The 24,854-nt window shown below is 41.0% G+C and overlaps 1 protein-coding gene across 1 annotated transcript in view; it reads left to right on the top strand.

Annotated features, from left to right (window-relative positions):
- The first annotated feature begins 9,735 nt into the window (after positions 1-9,735).
- cacna1fb (calcium voltage-gated channel subunit alpha1 Fb) overlaps positions 9,736-24,854 on the top strand; it is a 59,061-nt gene continuing 43,942 nt past the window's right edge. Inside the window, exon 1 of the mRNA XM_088331130.1 lies at positions 9,736-9,982. Coding sequence (XP_088187256.1) covers positions 9,964-9,982 — 19 coding nt within the window. The 5' untranslated portion in view covers positions 9,736-9,963. The remainder of the gene's footprint in view (positions 9,983-24,854) is intronic.

Raw genomic sequence — 24,854 nt, 5'->3', positions numbered from 1 at the left:
TCATTTCATAGCATATTTGCTATTGGAGTAATCCAAAAGTAATTGAAAGTAATCAAGTTAAAGTAACCCTATCCAACCCTGGTCGCGGGGTAGCTATCTTTGGGGTGTGGGCAGGGGACACCTTTAACTGGTTGCCACCCAGTCGCAGGGCACACAGAGACATACAACCATTTGCTTGCTCATTCACACCTAGAGACAATTCAGACCAGCGAATTAACCTGACATGCATGTTTTTTTTTTGAATATGGGAGGAAACCAGAGTTCTCAGAGGAAACCTATGCAGGCAAGGGGAGAACATGCAAACTCCACATGGGGAGGGTGCAGTAGCTAGAATTGAACCTTGGACCTCTGTACCGTGGGGCTGCGTGCTAAATACCCATCCGCCATGCTGACCTGGTAATCTATCTATTTATATACAAAAGCGGTATCCCTCTCATAGGAGGTGGCTAGAGTCGAGAACACACTCACATTCACCAAACGTTCAATCCACTTTGCTCTTTCCAACCTGACACAGAACATTAAGCCCACAGCACAAGGGGTGAGTTGCTGTGCCATGCAACCTTTCATCAGCAGAGAGATCGTAATAACATGCTGTTATTTTTAACATAAAAATTATTATCGCCGGCTTGCGATACTGCAGCAGAGCCATTCAAATTATTAAGAACTCCTCCCACCCATGTCTTTGCTACAGGTCCTGTCATGGTTGCCATGGCGCCCAATTGGCCCCACCCGTGTAGCGCCAGCTGCAGCTTTTTGACGGATTGGCTTTCCGTCTATTTAAGCTCAGTGCTCTCACTCTTCCTTTGTGAGTTCATCTACAAACCTCTGCCCCGCAAGATGTGGGCTTTGACTCAGTCCTGTTTCTGTTGGTATTTCTTGGCCGGTATGGTTTTTCGTTTATTTTGTCCTGTTAAATATCGGTTTCCTGTTTCGTTCCCGTCTAGTTCGTCCTGTTTATTCCGATATCCTGTTTTGATATCAATCCTGTCTGTCCTGTCCTTTTCGGTATCGACCCCATCTGTCCAATATATGCTCGGGCAATTGCTATCGATTTTGTCGGCCTCTGGCTTCCTGTCATTCCTTGCCAGACGGCTGCCTAACGTGCGTGACTGCCCCATTTCCCGTAAAAAGGCTTGTGTGAGAAACGTCACGCATTTGGGTCCTGATCTGGTTCCGGTTCTTGACAGGTCCCTTAAAACAAGGACAATCAGGCTCAGAGACAGCTTCTTCCTCCAGGTCAACACCCTAAACGACACAGAATTGATTTATTTTTTGTTGCTAAATGTTATTGCACGAAAACGTGCGACTTATCTGGGGAATTTTACTAAATGTTATTGCACTTCTTTTCATTGCACTATTGTGATGATGCATGATTCTTTTTCGTTACACTATTTTTATGACTTGCGCCAGTCTCTAAGCACTACCTCATAAATATTTTTGCCTATTTATCCTGACAGTCTTTTCTCTTTTTTTTCTCTTTTTTCTCTTTATCTCATGTTTACCCTGGGGTGTCATGTCTAATCTTGTTGTATACAATGTTTTCACAACATTGATATTAATGACAATAAAGACAATTCAATTCAATTACATTATTTTAGAAATGCATATTAAACTGAGTGCACTTTGTGCTAATTAGTAATAAAAAGTAGCTCTCAGCTTCAAAAGTGTCAAAGCAATAAAATGGATGACAATGATGTCAGCTCCCTCTCGGTGAGACTCATGTTGTGTCAAGTAAATAACAATTCTCGACTGATGAGTATTAAAAAATTGCACATTTATATGACAATCCATGTGCTGTACTTTTGATCATTATTGAAATCAATGTTATTTTTTAATGAATTACATGATTTTACCATTAGGCTGAAAAATCTACACTGTCCATTTAAATACAACCCTAACCGATTATGGATTGATTTATTACTGGTTATTTTGTTTTCATATTGATTCTCAATGTGTTGGTATACTGGAGAACAGTGGAATATTTTTATCAGATCTGTTTTGGTGAATAACCCGATTCGGCCTAGGCTCAACCAGACAGCACCCCACAAGTCAACTGAGTTTTCTGCTTTGTAAACTGTCAACAATTGTGAAGATCACACCGTGCTTTTATCTCCAGTACTACCGTTAAATTGTCAGACACACACAAGTAAGATTATGATGTTTTTCCAGAGGTTTTATCAGCATTCTCTCTCCAACTATATTTAACATCTTCCTGGAGAGGAACAAGTTCGAAGCTCTGGAGCAACATAAAGGTACAGTCAGTATTGGGGGACACAACATCATAAACCTCTGTTTTGCTGTTGATATTGCCAGATTGGCAGGAGACGAACAGGAGATCTGGTCTATCGCCTGGACTAAAGTATCAAGCCAGTATGGGATGGAAATCAGCACAGAAAACGAAACAAAAGTAATAACCAACTATCCCCAAGGTATCACAACTAATATGACCATCAACCAGAGAGCCAGAACCTGTCACCAAATTTAAAAATCTTGGGGTCGTCATATCAAAAAGGGGTCAGAACCAGAAATCATGGCCAGGATAGCTCAAACCACAGCCGCACTTGCAAGACTTGAACCCATCTGGTGGGACAAGATCTTAGCAGTGATGTCAAATATTAGATTAATTAAAGGACTGGTTACTTCCATTTTCTTCTACGCTTGAGAGTAATGGACTCTCAAACCAAAACTGGAAAAGGAAATTAAAGCCATGGAGATGCAATGGGTCAGGAAACTTCCAAGCATCAGCTTCTTAGCCCATGTGGTAAACGAAACGTTGCTCAACACCTTCAGAGGGTACATTGGACCCTGCAAAGAACTGTTGACAACTTTGCTCGGACAGAAACTTTAGCGGTATGGTCACGTCACAAGATATTCAGGACTGGCTAAGATAATTCTCCAGGGCACAGTCCAAGGTGGCAGAAGGAGAGGAAGACTGAAAAAGAACTGGGCAAAGGGCGTTAAGGAATGGACTGGTGTCTACTTTGCCAGGCCAGGAACCGTCATCAATGGATAAAGGGGTCCAGAGTTACGTCCTCATTGGTGCCCTGACAACCCATGGGAACTGTAAACTGTGAATATCAGCATGCACACTTTTTTGGGGCTCCCATACAGTACTAAAACACATGTCCTACTGAAAGTGTCATACACACTAGTGGCATTTTTTCTGTGTGTCTTTCAATCCTTTTTTCTGTTCCCACATGATACTCAGAAATGCTATTAGAATGTGTATTCATTTTGTTTTCACACATCACGGAATCAGACAGTACTTACTACACATGATTAACTCTTTTTCTACTACTGTTAAATGCCCAATTTTTACCATTTGATAGTCAAATCATGAATAGTTACTTCTGGCCCTGTTTTGCCAGGGACGGACAAGGACCTTCATCTGTCCCCTGTTCATGTGAAGGTCTGTTTGATACAGCCTCCCTTTTTTGTTTTTGTCTTTTTTTAGTCTGTCTAGCATCTGGCCCTAGAGGGAGATGCGATGTCACAATCTGGTGTGCTACCTTGCTCCAAAGGGTGCCTACCGGGTTTGAAACTGGACATTCCTGAGTACAATCAGGACACAATTGTTCCTATTTCTACCAAACCTTGTATTGGGAGGGCACTCTGATGGTTTGCCATTTTCACGCCACTTTCATCCTGATGTCTGTTACCATGTCATGTTTGGTGATTTGTTTCTGGTTTCTTTGTTACTTTACTCCTTGCATTTTTCCAGTTGCAGGTTTGGTTTTTGGCTAAGGCATTTTTGTTAGTTGCTTTGTGCCCACTTTGTTTGGTACTTTGGTCCACGTTTTTGGTAATAAATACCGTCCTTGTTTTGAGCACAGCTCCTGCTTCCCTCACATGGGTCCATCACTTTTAGGACGTGAGTGTCGAATGGCAGATCTAAATTGTCTCATTAGCATACCTGTCAACTCTGAATGAATAAAATGTGTACAGGCCAGGTTAAAATTCATCATCGATCAATTCGCGGGCGCAGTAGCCTCAACATGGAAGCCCAGACCTCCCTATTCCCAGCCACTTCATCCAGCTCATCAAACGGGATCCCGAGGCGTTCCCAGGCCAGCCTTGAGGCAAAGTCTCTCCAGCATGTTCTGGGTTGTCTCCGGAGCCTCCCGCTGGTGGGACATGCCGTAAACATACCCCGAGGGAGGCGTCCAGGAGACATCAGATGACCGAGCCACCTCAACTGACTCCTCTCAATGCAAAGGAGATGCGGCTCTACACTGAGTCTCTCCTGGATGACCAAGCTTCTCACCCTATCTCTAAGGGAGAGACTAGCCACCCTGCGTATGAAGCTAATTTCTGCCGATTGTATCCGGGATATTGTTCTTTCGGTCATGACCCACAGATTATGACCATAGTTGAGGATGAAACATTGATCGACCAGTAAATTGAGAGCTTTGCCTATCACCTCACCTCCTTCTTCACCACGACTGACCGGTAAAGGGTCTTCATGACAGCAGACGATCCATCCGTTTATCTCCCGTGACATCCTTTCCTCACTCATGAACTAGACCCCGAGATTCTTGAACCCCTCCAAATGGGAAGGATCTCATCCCCGACTTGGACACAGCCTGCCACCCTTTTGCGGTCGAGAACCATGGTCTCGAACTTGGTGGTACTGATCTTCATCCTGGCCGCTTCACACTTGTCTGCGAACCACTCCAGTGAGAGCTGAAGATCAGGGCTTGAGTAAACCAGCAGCACAACATCAGCTGCAAAAAGCAGAGATGCAATTCTGAGGCTTCCAAACCGGATCCTTTCCTCACCAGGGCTGCCCCTAGGTATTCTGGCCCCAAATCATATTATTTTTCCTTTTCCCTCCCATCTTCTCGCCCTACTCCATCTGCGCCAAAGGGTTAGAAAACTCCTTCAGGAGAAAAACTTCTATACAAAATAAGTTTGAAAAACAACCCCAAAAACGTTGAAGATTTGTAAGAATATCAATCAATTATTTATTCAATCAGTCAGGAAAGACTACATAACGGCAGTTTAAAAATCAAATTATTTTAATTCAGATTCTAATGTATGACTTTAGCTTTTAACTGTTCTGAACACGACTTCTTGTAAAATAATTTATCGTAACATTTAACTTCTGTGACGTTGAATGAAAAAAATACAGTCACGTTGTGTTTAATGAAATCGGTCAAGCCGATAAAACACACGGCAGAAACTCGCCGTAAATTATTTGCAAAGTGCATCCAATGTCCTTTAAGCTTCAGTTCAACAGCGGTAATCATCTACTCTCTGAAGGGAACATCCATATCATACTCTTATATTAGACTCTCTTATTATATCATATTCTCACAACATTATCCCGTGGGCACAAGTTTGAGAACACAATGTAGAATTTAAAAAAAAGATCATTTTTGTAAACAAGTTTATTTTATGTAACAAATAAACAACACAAACAATTTTTTCAGTATCTTCCTCAATTCTTTCCCCACTTTCAGTAAATTCAGTGTTGATTATTATTTGTAGCAGCGGAATTTTATCTTGCTTCCGTACAAAAATTGTTTTATGGCGTACACGATATGAAATGATCTAAAACGCATAAAATATTGGGAAACGTATAAGTTGCCAGGTATGCGTTAGAGCACAGGTGTCAAACAGGCGGCCAGCGGGCCAGATCAGGCCCGCTAAGGGATTGAATCCGGCCCGCGAGACAACACTCAGAGAAGCGCAAGAGAAAAATAAGCTGCAGGTTGAAATATGTCAACTTGAGGTTCCTCTCACAAAGATACTGTACTTGTGTTTATTTCTCTCGCTCTCTCTCCCTCCCTCTTTTCTACCCCCGTTTCCCCACTCTCTGTCTCTGTCTCTTTCACTCTCTGTGTCTTTTTAACTTCATTTGCTCTAACTTCCTTTTTTCATTTTCTCTCTTTTCTTTTTCTCTCGTCCTACCCTTCGTGCTTTCTTTTCTCCTTTCTCTCCTTCTGTCTTTCTGTTTCTCTTTGGATTTCTTTCTTCCTCTCCCTTTCTTTCCCCTTCTCTCGCGACTTTTCTTTTCATCTCTTTTGTTTCTCACGCTCTCTCCCTTTTTTCTTTCTTTGTCCAGCCCTCTCTCCTTTTCCCTCCCTCTTTCTCTTATTTCTTTATCTCTCTTTTTCTTTCTCTTTAATCTACTAGTCCGGCCCCCGACAGAATGTTTGTTCTATTGTGGCCCCCAAATTAAAATGAGTTTGACACCCCTGCGTTAGAGCATCATTTGATTAAGCATTGCTAGTTCGGGATCTTTAATGTCTCGCCATCTGTTCACCTCACACACAAACGTGCACGTTCTGCAGTTCTGTTATTGTACGCCAGGGAGCAGAAGAGTAACGCTGATAGTGTCAAACCAATCTCTGCATCAGGTTACAGTAATATTTGTTTAAAACGCGCATTAGTCTTCCAGTTTGTGATGAATTCCTGCATTTATTTGGGAAAGTTCTTAAAAATAAAGAATAAGGGTGAAATGTTTTTATTTGATACCAAAAAGGATGTGCATTGTATTGTATTTGCAAAATATCAGACATAGCGCACAATTCCCCTGTTTTATCCATCTAATCGGTTAACTGTTTTGACTAATGATATTCATTGAAAAAGACATCACATATCAGGTGAAGCCCAAACGTGACTTACCTGTCATCTGAAGCTGGGCTGTCATTGGTTGTTTTAGTCAAGTGTTTCTCAACTGGTTGGTCGGGACCCGAAAATGGGTCGCGGACCCTTTTTCATTGGGTAGCTGGCCTTTGCCAGGGCAAAACCATGCTATGAAGGTATAAACACAACTGAGGGTCATTTAAGATCGTCAACAGTAGATGGTAATAATTTCCTGCATAAGTGAGTTGCCACACGCCATTTCATAAAACAGAAAAAGACCGGAGATACAATGAATAATATATGAGATATGGATTTTATTATTTCTAGGCGGCTGAGTTCTTAGCGCGTCCGTGTCACAGTTCTAAGGTCTCTGCATCAAATCCAGCCACCAGCCCTCCTGCGCGGAGTTTGCATGTTCTCCCTGTGCTTGTATGGGTTTCCTCCCACATTCCCAAAACATGCAATTGCCCGGTCTAAATTGTTCCTAGGTGTAAATGACCAAGTGAATTGTCCGTCTCTGTGTGCCCTGCGACTGGCTGGCAACCAGTTAAAGGGATGTCCCCTGCCCACTGCCTGACGATTCCTGGGATCGGTTCCAGGACCCCCGTGACCCCACTGTGGATAAGCGGTGCAGATAATGGATGGATGGATTTTATTTTAAAGTGGACAAAGCCACTGAAGCAAAGCGTTTTGGATTTCATCATAGCATTATTGGTAATAGTATTACTTGAGGTCACTTTGGTTTTGCTGTTCATTTTTATGTGAATATATTTATCTATATTTCTTTTAAACCGCACAATCCTTGCATTCAATAAACTTGGGAAGTGGATTATATTTCTTGATTTGTGTCGCGGCTATTAATTCGGGTGCGGGTGTGTGTCCAGAAGTCAGACCAGTTGAGAACCAAATGTAAATTTTAATGGTCTGCATTTATACAGCGCTCTTCAGGTCACTGACGACCTCCCAAAGCACTTAACAATGTGCTTCACACTTACCCATTCAAACACACTGATAGCAGCGTCAGCCATGCAAGGCAACTACCTGCATTAGGGATTCATTGTCTTACCCAAGGACACTTCGACATATAACACAGTGGAGCCGGGAATCGAACCTGCGGCGTCTTGATCCCAAGACGAGCGCGTTACCTCCTGAGTTTTTGATTCCACAAAATAAATGTGAAATTAGATACAGTGCAGACTGTTGTCGAACTAGTATTTGATTGTAAAGGAAGCAATATGTTGTGGGCTTACAAATTACCGTATATATTCCGAAATGATCAAACATATCAAATGATTGAAACTCCCACACAAAAAAGCTAGATCACAAAAAAAGGAGGACAATTTGGTAAATCTGGGATTATCGGGTTGCACAAAACACAAAAACACCTACTATCCAAAATGCACACATTGTGTCAAGCACTCACACACAGTTGAAAAGGAATCAGTGGCAAAGGACAAAGATACCCAGGAGACAACCAGGGCAAGTGTGAAGGTGAACATGGGCTCATTTTCAATTTCACCTCAAGTGTGTTAAGGACTGTCAATTCGAAGCGATGGGACCAGGCGATATTGTAAATGAGATGTTAAAAAAAACAAACTGACGTTGTTCCACTAGTCACATAGCAGCAAGGGATTCGAGCTCCAATTGTTTTTTTTTTTTTTTAGAAGTCAGCTCTAAACTGGTCCAAAGTGAGTGTGATTGTCTTCGCAACAGGTTTGGTTGTGTCAGCATGTGACCATGTGATTGTTGGGGTTAGGTGTTATTTTGATCTTTTCAGATGTGATTTCTTTGTAATAGTATTTTCGAAGGTCGGTTTCTTAAGGTTTTGTCAGGTTTTCAAATTTCTGTTTTTTTTGTTTATGTCAGGTCAAGGTTGTGTTCATTTATCGGATCTTATTGTTTTCACAAGCTGAATGTAATATCTAATATTGCGAACATTCTCCTGATTCCGTTGAAATCAGTGACTGAGATTATGATTCATCTGTTGGTTACTTCTCGCCTCGACTACTGTAATGTTTAGCAACGGCTAGCATCAAAAGTCTGCAGCTGGTTCAACATGCAGCAGCAACACTCTTGACTAGGACAAGGAAGTTTGATTATATCATCCCAATTTTAGCTGACTTGCACTGGCTCCCTGTGCATTTGAGATGTCCCTTTAAGGTTCTTTTACTGACATACAAAAGTTTGCGTAGACTTGTACCCTTTAATATTTCTGATTTGCCCTCTGTTCCTGCTCGGAGCCTCCAATGTGACTCCAAGGGCCAAGAAAAAATCAGCAGGCTTGAGAACGTACTCCATGCAGACCCCCAGTGCTGTGGAATACTCTGACCCCTGAGATAAGATCTGCAACCACGGTGAAAGTGTTTAAATCTAGACTTAAGACACACTTAGATTCTATAGCTCATGATTGATGCGGACCTCATACATTTTCCTGCCCATTTCGGCTGCCTGACTGGTGGCAGAGTGAATGAGTCAGAGGACCAGGACCTGGACCTAGGACTTTTTGAACAATTGTAATTATTAACCATGTTTGTTGTTGATGGTAACTTAATTGTTTTTATTGTTTATGTATTGTTACCCAATGCAATATCTTTTGCAGCCAGTTCATCTTGGAAGGGGATTACCTCTTGTAAATACCCATTTCAAGGTTTCCTATTTTTTTCATGCTTAGTTTTTTCTTCCCTGAAATCAGGTTTAGATCTGTGTGGTAATCGTGGCCTGTACAATCCTTTTGTGAGTAAAGGCTATACAGATAGAGATGACTTGGTGTAATTGTCTTTACATGTAAACATAAAGTGTGTTTTTGCTCTCGTTAGGTCTGATTGTGTTTAAATATCAGGTGTCATTTGGTTGTTATACGTCTAATTTGTTATTATACGTCATATTAACCACTTTCATGTGAACAGGGGAAGATTTTAAAGGTCAGGTATATATTATTTATTTTTAATTGAACTTTGCTTCGGATTCATTTTTCAACTGTCCTCCCCTTTAACACACTGAGCCTTTTTCCTATTTAATCCCCAATTGGAGGGGTGGGGGGTGCAGGGTGTAACGTGGGGAGGAGGCAGAGAATGTGAGTGAGAGAGAGAGAGGGGGACAGAGAGATGAGCAGAGGAGAGGATGAGTAGAGATGAAGAGATTCAGATTAGTGAAGCCGAGCTGAATTTTTCTCCTCTCAGCCTGTCGTTCTCATCGTATCCCCCGGCCTCGTCGCAGAAAGGAAAAACCAAACGCATCCGATGAAAGTGAATAATGAGCAGCTGGGGCATTTGGAGCAAGTGGACCGGGCCAGCATGCAAAGTTTTGTTTGGTTGGTGAGGAGCCGTGAAGATGGGACCGACATAAATGTCTGAAGTGGACCACTAGTAAGACATGCAGCACAACCACAAAAGTAAGTTTATTTATATATATACCTAATTCATTTAAATCTATCCAGTTTACCTTTCTTTCTCTCTGTCTCTCTCCGTCTCTCTCTGTCCCTCTCTCTGTGTGTCTCTCTCTGTCTCTCTGTGTCTCTCTTTCTCTCTCTCTTCTTTGTCTCTCTCTCTGTCTCTCTCTCTGTCCCTCTCTCTGTCTCTCTCTCTCTCTCTCTCTCTCTCTTGTTTGTCTCTCTCTTGTTTGTCTCTCTCTCTGTCTCTCTGTCACTTTATCTGTCTCTTTTTCTCTGTCTCTCTTCCTTTATCTGTCTCCGTCTCACTGTCTCTCTTTCTCTATCTCAGTCTCTGCCTTTGTCTCTGTCTCTCTCTGTCCTTCTCTCTCTGTCTCTACATTTCTCCCTCTCTCTCTCTCTCTCTGTGTATCTCTCTCTGTCTCTGTTGCTCTCTCTGTCTCAGTCTCTATCTCTAACTCTCTGTCTCTCTCTCTGTCTCTCTCTCTGTCTCTCTCTCTGTAACTCTCTATGTCTCTGTTGCTCTCTCTGTCTCTGTCTGTATCTTTAACTCTCTGTCTCTCTCTCTGTCTTTCTTGTTTTTGTTCTCTCTTTTTCTCTCTCTTTTTCTCTCTCTCTTTCTGTCACTCTTTCTGTCTCTCTCTTCCTTTTTCACTCTTTTCCCACTCGCTCTCTTTCTCTTTTGATCCCCCCTCTCTCGCCCTCTCTCCCTCTAATGATAACAAAAGCATGACTACACAAATATGACCATTAACATGATGACTAATACCCGATTAGAAATTCATGCCTTTGGGGGGCACAAGTTAGTGCTGGGTTGTCGTCCATATAAAGGCAATGGGTGTCATCAAGAAATGTATCCATCTTTTATTAGTTAATCACAGGTTATTTATGCTATGAATTTAAAAGTTAATCAGTCGCTGGCTGTGTTGGCAGCGAATGGCGTCAGTGAAATTCATCTACATTAGGAATACAAGTCTGGTCCTTGAGGACCCAAATCCATCCTATTTTTCATGTTTCCCCTCCTCTGACAATTCTTTATCCAAGTATTGAGTCACAGGGCTGTGCAGGAGGAAAAGCAAGGAAACAGTCTTGACAGGGACCCTTTAGGTTTGGACTCAAGGTTGATTTAGTCTCTAAAATCTTGAGACACTTGACTTTACTAAATAAAGGAAATTGGAACACATTCTGGTAAAAAAAACAAAAAACAAAAAAAAAACATCGTATTTTCCAGACTATAAGACGCATCTGAAAACTCCAAATTGGCCAGAAATTTAAAAGTGGCCTTATATTCCAAAAAAGGCAAATGCATAGTTACAATTCAATTATCCTGCATTCGGTAACTATTCTTCCTTTGAGAAACACAGTGTTCTTTGAGAGCCCTCTTGTGGTTAACATATTAATTGTTTGTTGCTAAAAGGAAAATAAATTGAAGAGGAGAACTTCGATGGTAGCTCAGATACCAACTTTTGAACGCTCATGGCAAATCCTCTTTTGTTCTATTATGAATACTTGAATGGAAATTTTTGTTCATTGTAACGTTTTGTACAATACAGTGGGACCTCGCTACTTTGCGCTTCGACGTTCGCGGATTGAGAGCTTCGCGGGCCTAAAAAATAATAATAATAAAATAAAATATTATATATATATATATATATATATATATATATATATATATATATATATATATATATATATATATATATATATATATATACATGTATTTTTTTTTTTTAAGCTGCGCCGCTACTTCGCGGATTTTCACTTATCGTGGGTGGTTTTGGTCCCCATTTACCGCGATAACCGAGGTCCCACTGTATAACGTACTCTTGTTTGAATTGTTGCCACCATGTCTAAGCTAGGTTTAGTATGTATCTGTTTAGTGATTAAGCTCATAGGCGAACTTATAGGGGTAATGGTTGAGGCCGTTGTCCGAACAACCAGCCACTAAAGCAGGGGTGTCCCCTAAAAACAGGTGAGGTGCCCGTTGACCTTTTTTGAAAATAGCTCACCAGTGGTAGGTCATTGTAATTTTCTAGAATTTTTTTTTTGTATTGGTTGACTGAGTCTGTTTAAGCCCACCTCCAACAATTAACCTGGTAATAGCGTCGTAACAACATAGTAATAACATGATACGTTCTTATTTCAGAAATGCACATCTAACTTGGCTGATAAGGGCACACACTCGGAGTGAGGACAGCCAAATAACCATTAATAAATGAATCAATTCATTTTAGTGATGAAACCAGATATCATAATATTAATTTATGTTCTGTAAAATCACTTATTTTAAATCAAATGTATTTTTCATTTTTTCGGAAACCCTAGCTCTTACTGTAGATTTAATTCCATGCGCCCTATAGTCCATTGTGCTCTACAGGGAGTGCAGAATTATTAGGCAAATGAGTATTTTGACCACATCATCCTCTTTATGCATGTTGTCTTACTCCAAGCTGTATAGGCTCGAAAGCCTACTACCAATTAAGCATATCAGGTGATGTGCATCTCTGTAATGAGAAGGGGTGTGGTCTAATGACATCAACACCCTATATCAGGTGTGCATAATTATTAGGCAACTTCCTTTCCTTTGGCAAAATGGGTCAGAAGAGGGACTTGACAGGCTCTGAAAAGTCAAAAATAGTGAGATATCTTGCAGAGGGATGCAGCACTCTTAAAATTGCCAAGCTTCTGAAGCGTGATCATTAAACAATCAAGGGTTACATTCAAAATAGTCAACAGGGTCGCAAGAAGCGTGTAGAAAAACCAAGGCGCAAAATAACTGCCCGTGAACTGAGAAAAGTCAAGCGTACAGCTGCCAAGATGCCACTTGCCACCAGTTTTGCCATATTTCAGAGCTGCAACATCACTGGAGTGCCCAAAAGCACAAGGTGTGCAATACTCAGAGACATGGCCAAGGTAAGAAAGGCTGAAAAACGACCACCACTGAACAAGACACACAAGCTGAAACGTCAAGACTGGGCCAAGAAAAATCTCAAGACAGATTTTTCTAAGGTTTTATGGACTGATGAAATGAGAGTGAGTCTTGATGGGCCAGATGGATGGGCCCGTGGCTGGATCGGTAAAGGGCAGAGAGCTCCAGTCCGCCTCAGACACCAGCAAGGTGGAGGTGGGGTACTGGTATGGGCTGGTATCATCAAAGATGAGCTTGTGGGGCCTTTTCGGGTTGAGGATGGACTCAAGCTCAACTCCCAGTCCTACTGCCAGTTTCTGGAAGACACCTTCTTCAAGCAGTGGTACAGGAAGAAGTCCGCATCCTTCAAGAAAAACATGATTTTCATGCAGGACAACGCTCCATCACACGCATCCAAGTACTCCACAGCGTGGCTGGCAAGAAAGGGTCTAAAAGAAGAAAAACTAATGACATGGCCTCCTTGTTCACCTGATCTGAACCCCATAGAGAACCTGTGGTCCCTCATCAAATGTGAGATTTACAAGGAGGGAAAACAGTACACCTCTCTGAACAGTGTCTGGGAGGCTGTGGTTGCTGCTGCACGCAATGTTGATCGTGAACAGATCAAAGCACTGACAGAATCCATGGATGGCAGGCTTTTGAGTGTCCTTGCAAAGAAAGGTGGCTATATTGGTCACTGATTTGTTTTTGTTTTGTTTTTGAATGTCAGAAATGTATATTTGTGAATGTTGAGCTGTTATATTGGTTTCCCTGATGAAAATAAATAATTGAAATGGGTATACATTTGTTTTTTGTTAAGTTGCCTAATAATTATGCACAGTAATAGTCACCTGCACACACAGATATCCTCCTAAAATAGCTAAAACTAAAAAAGCCCCACTCCAACTTCCAAAATAGTCAGCTTTGATATTAATGAGACTTTTGGGTTCATTAAGAACATGGTTGTTGTTCAATAATAAAATTAATCCTCAAAAATACAACTTGCCTAACAATTCTGCACTCCCTGTATATATGGAAAATATATATCACAAAAGAATATTTTTTGTGCATTATAGTGCGAAAAGTACGGTAATTTGGCAAAATAATGGACGTTTCCACTACTTGTGTTTGTTTTGAACAAAGGTCCTGGTATAAGTGTTTTTTGCAACCCTGTGCCCCTACTTTTCCCCCCACTTTTGTCATTTAAATACTTAAAATATGGGGCAACATTTCTCGAAAAAATCTAAAAGAAGTTATTTTTTTCAAAATAAGTAAAAATAAAAATAAGTAAAAACAAATTGCTTTATGTTTTAAAAATAAACCCTCCCCAATTTAATAGTATAAACACCCCCAAAAAACAGTGTGTTTCTATTTTGGCCATCACCAACAACGTGTTAATTATGGTCAAAGGCCAAAAAATGTTATGTCTGCGAGTTTTTGTTTTGTGTTGGCTCCAATTCGTAGGAAAAAATGCCTGAGTGATGTAAAAGAATTGCGTAGTTACGGTGGTCTCACATCCACTGCTATGAGTTTAAACTCCCACTTCTGTCAGAACTCAAACCACTTACACCAGAGGGAAAATTGACTGGCCTGTCGTCTATACCACCATTATTGTGCAGATCAACTGGAACCTTTTCCTTATGTTGGTTTGTGCTTATTCTATTAGCACTCCCATAAATTAATCGTGGATACTGGGGTGAAAGGATGCAGCATGCAATTTTTGGAGGGACTTCATCTAACCTCTGGGATTCTGGAGCAGCTGTTAATGGGCGCTAATTCAAAAATCTGGCTGTTTGGTGAGACCATGTCAAATGACTTCAGGCCGGCACTAAGGTCTGGTGCACCATTTGACCTCTCAAAACGGGGAAAGCATTGCACAAAAACATGAAGTGTTTGACTCTGATACTAATGACTGGCACAAATATGAGGGGCTAAGGAGAAAACCACATATCTAAGATCCTCCACCCGCCCTCTGCTCAAACCACACCTCCAACCAGTCAAAATCTCTGGAGAGACGATATAATGAGAAAGCAGAGTCCGGGGATCTGATATAGGCTCTCCTATTTCTGGGGTTTGAGACTATTTCACTGGTTAAAAAGGTTATTAGTGGAAGCATACCATTCTTCATCCTAGTAATTGGGTGAGAAGCTCTGAAAGGGGCTAAGGAGAAGAGCTGACAGGTGCCAAATGAGGAGGCGAGGCAGTAACATCTGTTTAAAAGGCCACCTCCTGGCGAAGTGTTTTCGGTCCATCCCACATTGCAGCAACCCATGTGACACTTGAGGGATTGTCTGTTCTACTGTCCTTGGGATCTCACGTAATCAGGCAAAACCTGGAGTTCCCACTTGAAAGAACCTGGATGGTGTACTTGTCGGCTTTTTTCATTGGTTACTTGTGAATATTTTGCTGGTAAAATGTCTCTAAACAAAGGTTGTGCATCTATCCAAACAATTAACAAGAAGACTGCGGAGCTTGGCGTTTTTAAAAATTCTGAACATTCCACAGTATGTTTTGGGGAAAACTTTAAGCACCAGGTTCACAAGACTACTCTCCCTTCTTGATAAAGATGGTCACTGAGATCAGATGAGACAACTGGATGCATAACTAAAGGCCAAGTTTAACAAGGAAAGGCTTGAGGAGACAGAAACACAGAACATTAGAGAAAGGGCGTATGTCTCTTGTTTACCCTTAAAGTGACCAGTCCTAATCAAAAAAGGATTGGTTGTTGTTGATAAGCAGTATTATAAGCATCATTATTAGCATTAATACAAACTTTACTTTTAATAACATTTGGGGCTAGGGCTGCACCTAATGTCTATTTTAACAGTCAACAAGTCACCGACTATTGAAACGATAAGTCAAATAATCAAACAGCATGAATTTTACTTATTTATGTGGCAAAAAAATAATATACACAAGGAAACTGGATACAATGAAAAATACATCTTTTATTGAACATACAGCAGATTCGTACAAAAGCTCAATAAAAATGCCCGATCTAAAACCGATCAGGCACATTGATCGGTCAGTAGAGACATATATTCATGAATAAATCTCCGTCCATTTTTTAGGGACAGGCAAAAAAATAATAAATTAAAATCAAGTAAGAAAATGTATTCCTATAAACCAAGGACAGGCTCATTAACAGCAGTTGAAAAATGAATAAAACAAATATTATGTGCATTTTGTGAAGCACATTCAGTGGTCAACCACAAACTCTGAAACAAAAATACTTAAAGATTGTTTAAAATCAAATGGTTTTAACAATTGATGTTTATCAACTGATGTTCGTTCTATTCTGTAGCTTATGAATGACCTATATTTCATGTTGACAATATCTGTGTATTATTTGTTATTGCAACATCCATTGCAGCCTGGTCTTCCTGGAAGGGGGATTACCTCATGTGCAGTCCCTTCTAAAGTCAAGTCAAGTCAAGTCATGTTTATTTGTATAGCCCTTAATCACAACGAGTCTCAAAGAGCTGCACAGACCACAGATTTTTGCAAACCACAGACTATTATGACACCATCACCTGATCTAAAACCTACGTGAGGGCAAATGCACAGATACACAGATATTGTCAAGTCAAGTCAAGTCATTTTTGTTTGTATAGCCCTAAATCACGAAGAGTCTCAAAGGGCTTCACAGATTATTACACTATATTACACAGACTATTTTTCAGCCGACGAGAAGAGTAGGTTATTCATATGCTATGGAGTAGAAGTGAGTTTTAAGTTTAGATTTAAACATTTCCACTGAGGTTGCAGATCGGATCTCATGGGGAAGAGCATTCCACAGCACCGGTGCCCGGATGGAGAACGCTCTCGAACCAGCAGAACACTTCTTTGCTCTTGGGATCATCAGAAGACCGGCACTCTCAGATCGTAGGCTACGGACCGGACCATAGGGGGAAATTAAATCTGAAAGATATGAGGGAGCAAGTCCATGCATGATTTTGTATACTACCAACAGAACCTTAAAATCACATCTTAAGCTAACAGGGAGCCAATGCAGGTTAGCTAAAATCGGGGTAATGTGATCAAACTTTCTTGTCTTAGTTAAAAGCCTCGCTGCAGCATTTTGTACTAGCTGAAGGCTCTTGATTTTTGACTTCGGGAGACCGGAGAGTAGTGCATTACAGTATTCGAGACGGGAGGTAACAAACGCATGAATTATAATATCCGTATCCGACTGAGACCAAATTCTTCATTTTCCTCACTTTGAGGCTTTCGAGTTTTTACTTGCCCTCATGTAGGTTTTAGATCAAGGGATGGTGTAATAATAGTCTGTAGTTTGGAATAGTCTGTGGGCTTTGCAGCCCTTTGAGACTCCATGGATTAAGGGCTGTGCAATTGAACATGACTTGACTTGACTTGTTGTTCGACTGCATGCATTTCATTTCAAATTTGTTTTCAGGCACAGCCTGGCATAACTCTCCAGCTCTTTCCTAGTAAAATATACCCGAATGAAATGTACAATGCATGTCAGAAAAACAGTATTGGCTTGAATCCTTCTTGAATCTTTCTGAAGATGGTCAGACTCCTATTTGTTCGACTGTCCAAAGGTTGTCTTTAAAACCCAAGAGTGTAATATTTGGCCACTATATGATAGTGAATTGTCTAATGAAAATGAGATCCAGTGCCACAGAGTACAACGTGGCAGCAATTTGCCAGACAAACATGGCAGCGACCTTAGTTAGGGATTGCACTATGTAAAAAAAATACACATTTCTGTTCCTATTTTTTTCTGTAAAAAATAACATTGGTATGATATCTCAGATATTTTTGCCAAGCACTGAAATCAAGTTTTTTTTTTAACTGAATGAAAGTTTTTCAATTTGTACCACTGGGAGGCACTAAATATAACACACTGTCCCTTTAAATATTTGTGCATCACAGAGGTACTGCTCTGATATGCAAGGTCTGCTGTTCTAAATGTTCAAATAGCCTTTTTATTTGCTGTACTCAAGCTAAACTGCTCCCAAACTATAGAAACTTTGGTGGATGCTGATGACAATAGGGCTGCACTATTAACTGAAGTCTTAACAACATTGCGATGTGACACAGTGCGATTGTGTTATCGCATAACACTGCGCTTTTTCATGGTTTTATAGACGGCAACCCTAATAAAGCTCCCCAGAAGAGGACGCTGTTCACTTAAATTTAACATTTTATTAATCCTGTAAAATTCACCTAAGTAAATTGAACGCTGTTGTTGAAACATTTGGTAAATCTAAACAGTTTTGGTCTCTTTTGAAAGGTAACACTCTGAAGTTTTGTGCCCAACTGAAATAATCATCGCAAGTGCTACTAACATTGAACAATCTAAGTTGGAACACACATAATGGCATATTTTGGGGGGAATTTTATTTTGCAATCACATGCCTGCAGATGAGTGTAGCATGGGCATGTTAAGTGGTAATGCATGAAGCCTTACCTGGTCCCTGGTCAAAGTCAATCACAATCTGAAAAACAAAACATTAGTATTTTGTACATTTTTCTATAAGTAAGTGTAGGCGTTTCCCAAAGTGGCCATTTAGGGACTCCAAAAGGACCGGGGACTAGTGACATCGTACAGATACGTCTTTGCATCCCAACAATTCGACGGCTTTCAGGCAGGTTAAAGCATGTCACTAGTATTAACCCATGGATGCATAAGTGGGATCAAAAATGACCCCATGGGTTGTTATTCTTCAAATTCCTTGAAATTAAAGAAAGGTTGTAATACTGTTGTATTCCAGGTATTCCTCAAAAAACATGTGTATGACATAATGCCATTGGTGTTTTGACTTTTTCCCTACTAATCATCGAGCGTATGTACTGGTAGGTCATGCATCCAAGGGTTAAGTACTCACAAATAAAACAAAACTAACACAGAAAAGGCACCTTCGAAAATCGCATCGGGATTGCAATACTGGTCTGGAAAATCGCAATTAGGTTTTTTCCCAAAATCCTGCACCCCTCGTTAACACCGTTTTTTCTTTATGTTACTGATCGAGACAGAGACGCTATTGAGTGGCTCTCAGCCGAGATTACTTCTATGTAGAGATGCCTACTTCTCTTGGTAAAACGTGTCTGGCGACAATAGTTGACAATGGTATTTATTGTCGACTATTTCTATTAACGACTTTAGTCGACATCGGTGCAGCTCTAGTTGGGGGTAATGGCTGGTAGTGTTATAAACATTCTCCTGAGCGCACATTTTCGTGGTAGCATTTAATGAGGATTTCTTTTAGCTTGTCTATTAAGCCATGACTATTGTTTGCATACCATATTCTTGGTTTCCACGTTATGAGCTACAGTTGGAAGATGACCTACTTCATCACGTCAGTTTTACTGTTAGGATCTTTGTCATGCATTATGTATTATTTCACGACGTGCTTCACTTTTCACGTCCTTGATCGATAAGCTATCGCATGAACATTGACCTCTGCATACCTCAGTGAGAATGCTTTAATCCTTCCATCCTGGCAGAGGATCAGACTTCCTGCTCGCGGAATTAAGATGGCGTCCGCAGGAGTTCTGATAGCGTTGTCATGGAAATGTGCGCTAAATCGCCGGTTGCCATGGCGGTGGAACTAATCCTTACAACGTTTTGTTCCATTGCCTTATATTTGACTCTACCAACTCTGATCTCGAGGCATGAGGTGCACGGGGTGTTTGGCCATGTCACAACAACATTAACAAACAGGAAAGTTAAGACGAGGCTTAAAAAAAATCCAGCTCAACCCAGGCCCGGGGGTATTTAGACTAGACGCCCGACCAATCAAAATTATTTGCTGGACCGAGCCCGAAGCAAACCCGAAATTCATATTTTATTTGTGATGGGGAGAGGTGATTTATGATAACAAATTAAAGCCTGTCTTTGAAAACAAAATCTATGCTAAACAAGAAAGTATGAATATTTACATCTTTTATATTTCTGTGTCTGCGGAGGTTACATCAACGAACAATTTTCTATCAATGACAAAGTTGATGGGAACATTTTAAGAACATGCATCATTTTGACAAGTTGAAAATTGGACCATAAATCACAGGAGCAGTATATCCTTAATAATCTATTGTGCCACTTTAAGAGAGAGAGAGGCAGAGGGATAAAGAAGAACAATGATGGGTCAATGATAAAAAAAGGCAGTGACAGAGAGAAAATATCATGATTACATTTTAGGCCTGACCTGGCCCGAAATTCAGGTCTGGTCAGGCCTTGGACTTGGGTTTATGATCTTAGCTCTGACGGACAGGTATCTCAATGGCCTGGTGATTAAAGTTGGCTGGGATATGATAAGATTTGTTCGTCGTTTGTGCAAATTAGGGAGGGCTGGGTTAAACGCACATATTAGCAATCTCTCAGCATTGAGCAACTCTGTGATTGACTAGTGACCAGTCCAGAGTGTCCTCCGCCTCTCACTCGAAGTTTGCTGGGATAGGCTCACCCATGACCCGAGTGACAAAAAGCGCTAAACACAGTTGATGGGGGAGACACATTTTTTCATGATGAAGAAATAGAAAAGTGCAACGACGTTGACTAAATAACCTCATGACCTTCCCAGCTGGACCAGCCCGGAGGGCACATGTGCACGTTGGCGTGCATACAGCACACACATAGCAGGAGTAACAGAACACTGAGAAGCAGAAAGTTAACAAGGCGTATGAGGGTTGTGTGTGAGTAAAGCTCAAATACACACACATGCGCAAACACTTGAACACACACGCACAGTTGCTGTCCCGCTAAAGCAGAGCTTCTCAATTATATTTCGTCACGACCCCCTCAGAAGAGGAAAACCTCTTGAGACTTTCCTCCGCCCCTAATATAATTCGTCGATAAAATTCTTTAAGTACAGCACTGCCTAACACGGTATACTTATTAACGTTTAAGATAATTTAAAAACCAACTTAAAACAAAGAATAGTTTTATTAACTGGAACAGAAAATATTTAAGGTGTATCTGAAGTTACAAAATAGAATAAAAATCCTCAAACTACAAACAGTTTGACTGACCATGTTAACCCATATAGTGAAAAATGAAATGACATAAAATCAATAAATAATAATGCACTCAAACTGGTCACTAAAAAGAACAAAAGAGTGCAATATAAAAATCTGCAAAACAAAAATATATAAAACAATCAGTGCTGATTATTTTAATCAAAGGTGATATGAATGAATTAGCACGTTTTGTAATACTCCGCTTTTTGAAATATGAATTTTCCTACTACAACTGTTTCAGAACAGAAGTCAAGAACCTCAAATACAAAAGCCACAAGACAAATAACAATGTCAACCATACCTCTGATTGCACAATATTTTGAAGATGAAGTCAAATAGTGCAAATTGTGTAAACAATACCATCTAAAAAACTTTGACAGTATATAAACATAAAATACTTCAACAACAGCAACTGTTAATATGCAAAAGTCAAGAGTAAAACCTAAGAATCATCAAAGAACAAGCCCTTTATGTTTCTGTTGCCATAGTGACAATGGATACACTGGTTTTTGTTCAGGAACAGCAACATTTATACAATTTTTGTCGCAGCTTGTTGCTCTCAGTAGAGTGAACTTTTGTGTTTTTGTAAATTTGCCATAGTACCGGACGAGTTTACCACACACCTAGCATTGCACTTTTCTTTTGTTTGAAAAAGAAAAGTCCACACTGCTAATTCATCTTAATAAGGGTGTGCTCGTTGATTTAGCCCTCTTTTCTGCCTGGCAGGCAAGATGCCGAAGCAGCCCTGGTTGGGAGAGGGGCTAAAAGTGTGCCTTTCGGTCATACAAACAGCCATAAACTTAGAGAGTGGCCGGGGGCTGGGTGAGAGAGATAAGTACTCCCCTAACAACATAAAAAAGCGGTGCTTTGAGGACATTGGCGGAGGGGTAAAGCCTTTATCCCAGGACAATTCAGTGATTCCCTCGGTTATCACGGTTAATAGGGCCACCAAGGGTAAAATTTACCTCAATATGATGTCTGTCACAGACCAGAATGGACACAGGACTCAATAGCGTACGTTTCTCAGTTTTTATTTGAAAAGAGAGGGAGAGTAAGGCTTGCTTGCTTGATCCGAGGACTGACGGAAAGCAGGAGTGAGCGAGGCGGGAGTGACACTTCCGTGTCGGATGGAGACAGGCGGTAATAGAGAGTTGTAGGCCGGGGCTGGAGATCAAAGGCGATGTCGTGTTCGTCAGCAAGGTCGTAGGCAGGAGGCAGGCAGGTAACGTGGCAAAACAGGTCAGGTAACAGGAGGCAGGCAGAACGGGCGTAATCGTGTCCGGAAACAGGTCAATAACGAAGATCAGGCAGGAAAAAGGCTTAGCAGAAACGGAGTCGGACGAGAATGCTCACTGAGTGGAATGCAACAGTTCGCAACGATCTCACAGTGACCAACAGGAAGCCGGGGGTTTAAAAAGGGAGTGTCCACCAATCAGCTGTCCGGGCTGTTGGCGCCACATCAAGCTGCCGCAGGTGCTCCAAATTGGCAATCACGACAATGTCCCTACCGGCTAAGAGTATATGACTGTAACAAAATAACAAGTATAGATCTTCAAATAAAAACGCAGAACAAAGAATTGCAGTTAAATAAGGTCTTTATTGTCATCATACAAATGTACAACGAAATTAGAGGGCTACTCTTAACAGTGTAAAAAAGTGATTTAGAGAGCAGCTGGCTAGCTGCACTCTAGCATCAGTTGTCTTTGAGTTAAGCCAGGTCTGCGCGATGATTAAAATACAACTGTCCCGACTTTAGCAGTTTCCCACAAGTTGTGTTTTAGCTCCAGGTCATCCTTTCCATAGGTAATCTGGCATTGGTGAGATACAGGGGTGGCTTAAGAGAGTTGTTAGTCTAGCCGTAGCAGTAGGGCGGACCTGCAGCCTTGCTATTGCTTTGGGTGGACCCATTGAGTTGTGCGCCCTCCCTCCTGTTTGACTGACTGCATATACCACCACATCACAGTCACGCACATTGACAGTCACGCCACCCAACACACACACATACAAGCTGCCATCGTGATAGCATTTGCTGTATGCTGTCTGGTCAGAACACAATGCATGATAAGTTGATATGAATGACAATAAAGACAATTCAATTCAAAATCTGCAAAGCACTGAATCAGCCATAACCGAAGCGCGAAGTAGCGAGGAATTACTGTAGCATCAATCCTATACTTACTTCCTTAGTCTCGATAATATCAATATTATTACTCTTTGGCCTGTCTCCTCATCCGTGTTAAATATTGTTTTCATTGAGTCATTTTATGGTCTGCTCCACTTTCTGTCCACACTTCATACTCAATGCTCATTCTCTGCATGGAGACTAAATCTAAAGAAAGCATTTCTGCCAATGAGATCACCACTGCTCCCTAGTGTAGTGGAGGAGCAGTTGCAGTTGATTCTGGGAACGTTAAAAAAAAGGTTCCCAGATGTCAAACGCCTGTGCCCTTCTTTACTTACCCTGGCGCTCCACTATTTAAGAACCACTGAGCTAAAGTGGGCCTCAACTCAGCTGAAGGACTTCCTCCAAAAGTCTTACAGCCATTGAGGTCACACTAGTCCATACACGTATACACACACATTCTCACACAAAAACACACACGTACATGCATGCATGCATGCACGCTCACTGCTGTCAGGATGATCTCGGTTGTCTCGGGATAATTCGGGCATAATTAGACGGATTCTCATGGGGCAATGCAGGGGCTGTGTTTGCATGTGTGTGTTGTGTGTGTGTGCGACTGTGTGTGGCTGGTGTAGATGTGCACACACACACACACTCAAAACAAAACAACGTGAGCAACAGTCATGTGACCTGCGCTGTCCTAACCTCGGCTCCTCAGCAGCCTGAGGACAAAATAATCACGTTAAGTTAGTGCAGCAGACACAGCAGCGCCCCCTGCAGGCTCGCTTTACTCTTTACCGGCTCATTTGTTTGCTTGCTTTCCGTGACTGACGATTATTCACCCATTCTTCTTATGACTATTCATCAATTCTATAGTCACGGAGGCAAAAAGTACAGTTTTTTTAATACACTGAACTGGATTTCATCTCGTGTCCTTACTTGAGTTTGTCCTGGAATGCCTTTGGATTCTTTTCATTTATTTAGAAACACTTATATTTACTCTCTGGGTCTCAGTTGCTTTCTTTGTCAAAATAGGTTTGTTACTTCTCACGCTCAGCAGTTGACAGCGCTGTATAAAATGGCCTAAATACAGAGAGCTAACGTCAACTGCGGTTGAGACCTTGACTGATTTTGCAAAAACAGACATGAAGGAATGCAAACCGTGGAAGTTTAAAAAAATATGAAATACATTTTGAGAAGCAAGATATTTACAATGGCCCTATTGTTTTGATAGAATAATATTGAGCTAATACCAGCTAAGTTTAGCATAAAAAACTTCAACATATTATCTTTGATTTGTAACTTCTCTATCCATCATTCCAGTTGCGGTATATTCGCTTTTCAAAAATTTCAAACATATACTGTAGATATAAAAAATAAATAATTTTAAATGCATGCAAACTCACTTTTACTCGGTTACAGTCAGAGGTATGATATTAAGCCCAAGCCTGTTTGGAACAAGATTTTCAATTTTTACGTCTGGGTCGGGCTGGACTCCTCTCTCGCTGCTTTTTTAAATATCATACACCCGTCATAGTTCTTCTTTGTCTCCCCCCCCCCCCCCCCCCTTCTCTCTCTAAGTGCCGCGCTAGATTATTAAGAATGCTCCGCTGCTGTGATTTATGGCACAATGTAAAACCCATCCAATTAACTGGCGGCCTTCAAATATTCCCATCAACTCTTAAAGGGACAATATGTAATACTTAGTTCTTCCTAGTTGTACAAAAAAATCCCCTCAAAAATCCAAATGGTCTACAAGTATAACGCTCACTCTCTATAAATGAATGAATGTGTAACGAATAGCATAGACTTTCTTCAATACTTCAGGTAATACTGGAAGTTGTGGCCAATGACAT

This window comes from Urocampus carinirostris, chromosome 3, assembly GCF_059441175.1.
Source record: "Urocampus carinirostris isolate Australia breed hairy pipefish chromosome 3, RoL_Ucar_1.0, whole genome shotgun sequence".
In the NCBI taxonomy this organism is placed as follows: Eukaryota; Metazoa; Chordata; class Actinopteri; order Syngnathiformes; family Syngnathidae; genus Urocampus; species Urocampus carinirostris.
Note: the sequence above shows the minus strand (reverse complement) of the source record. Positions and strands in the feature narration are given on the sequence as shown.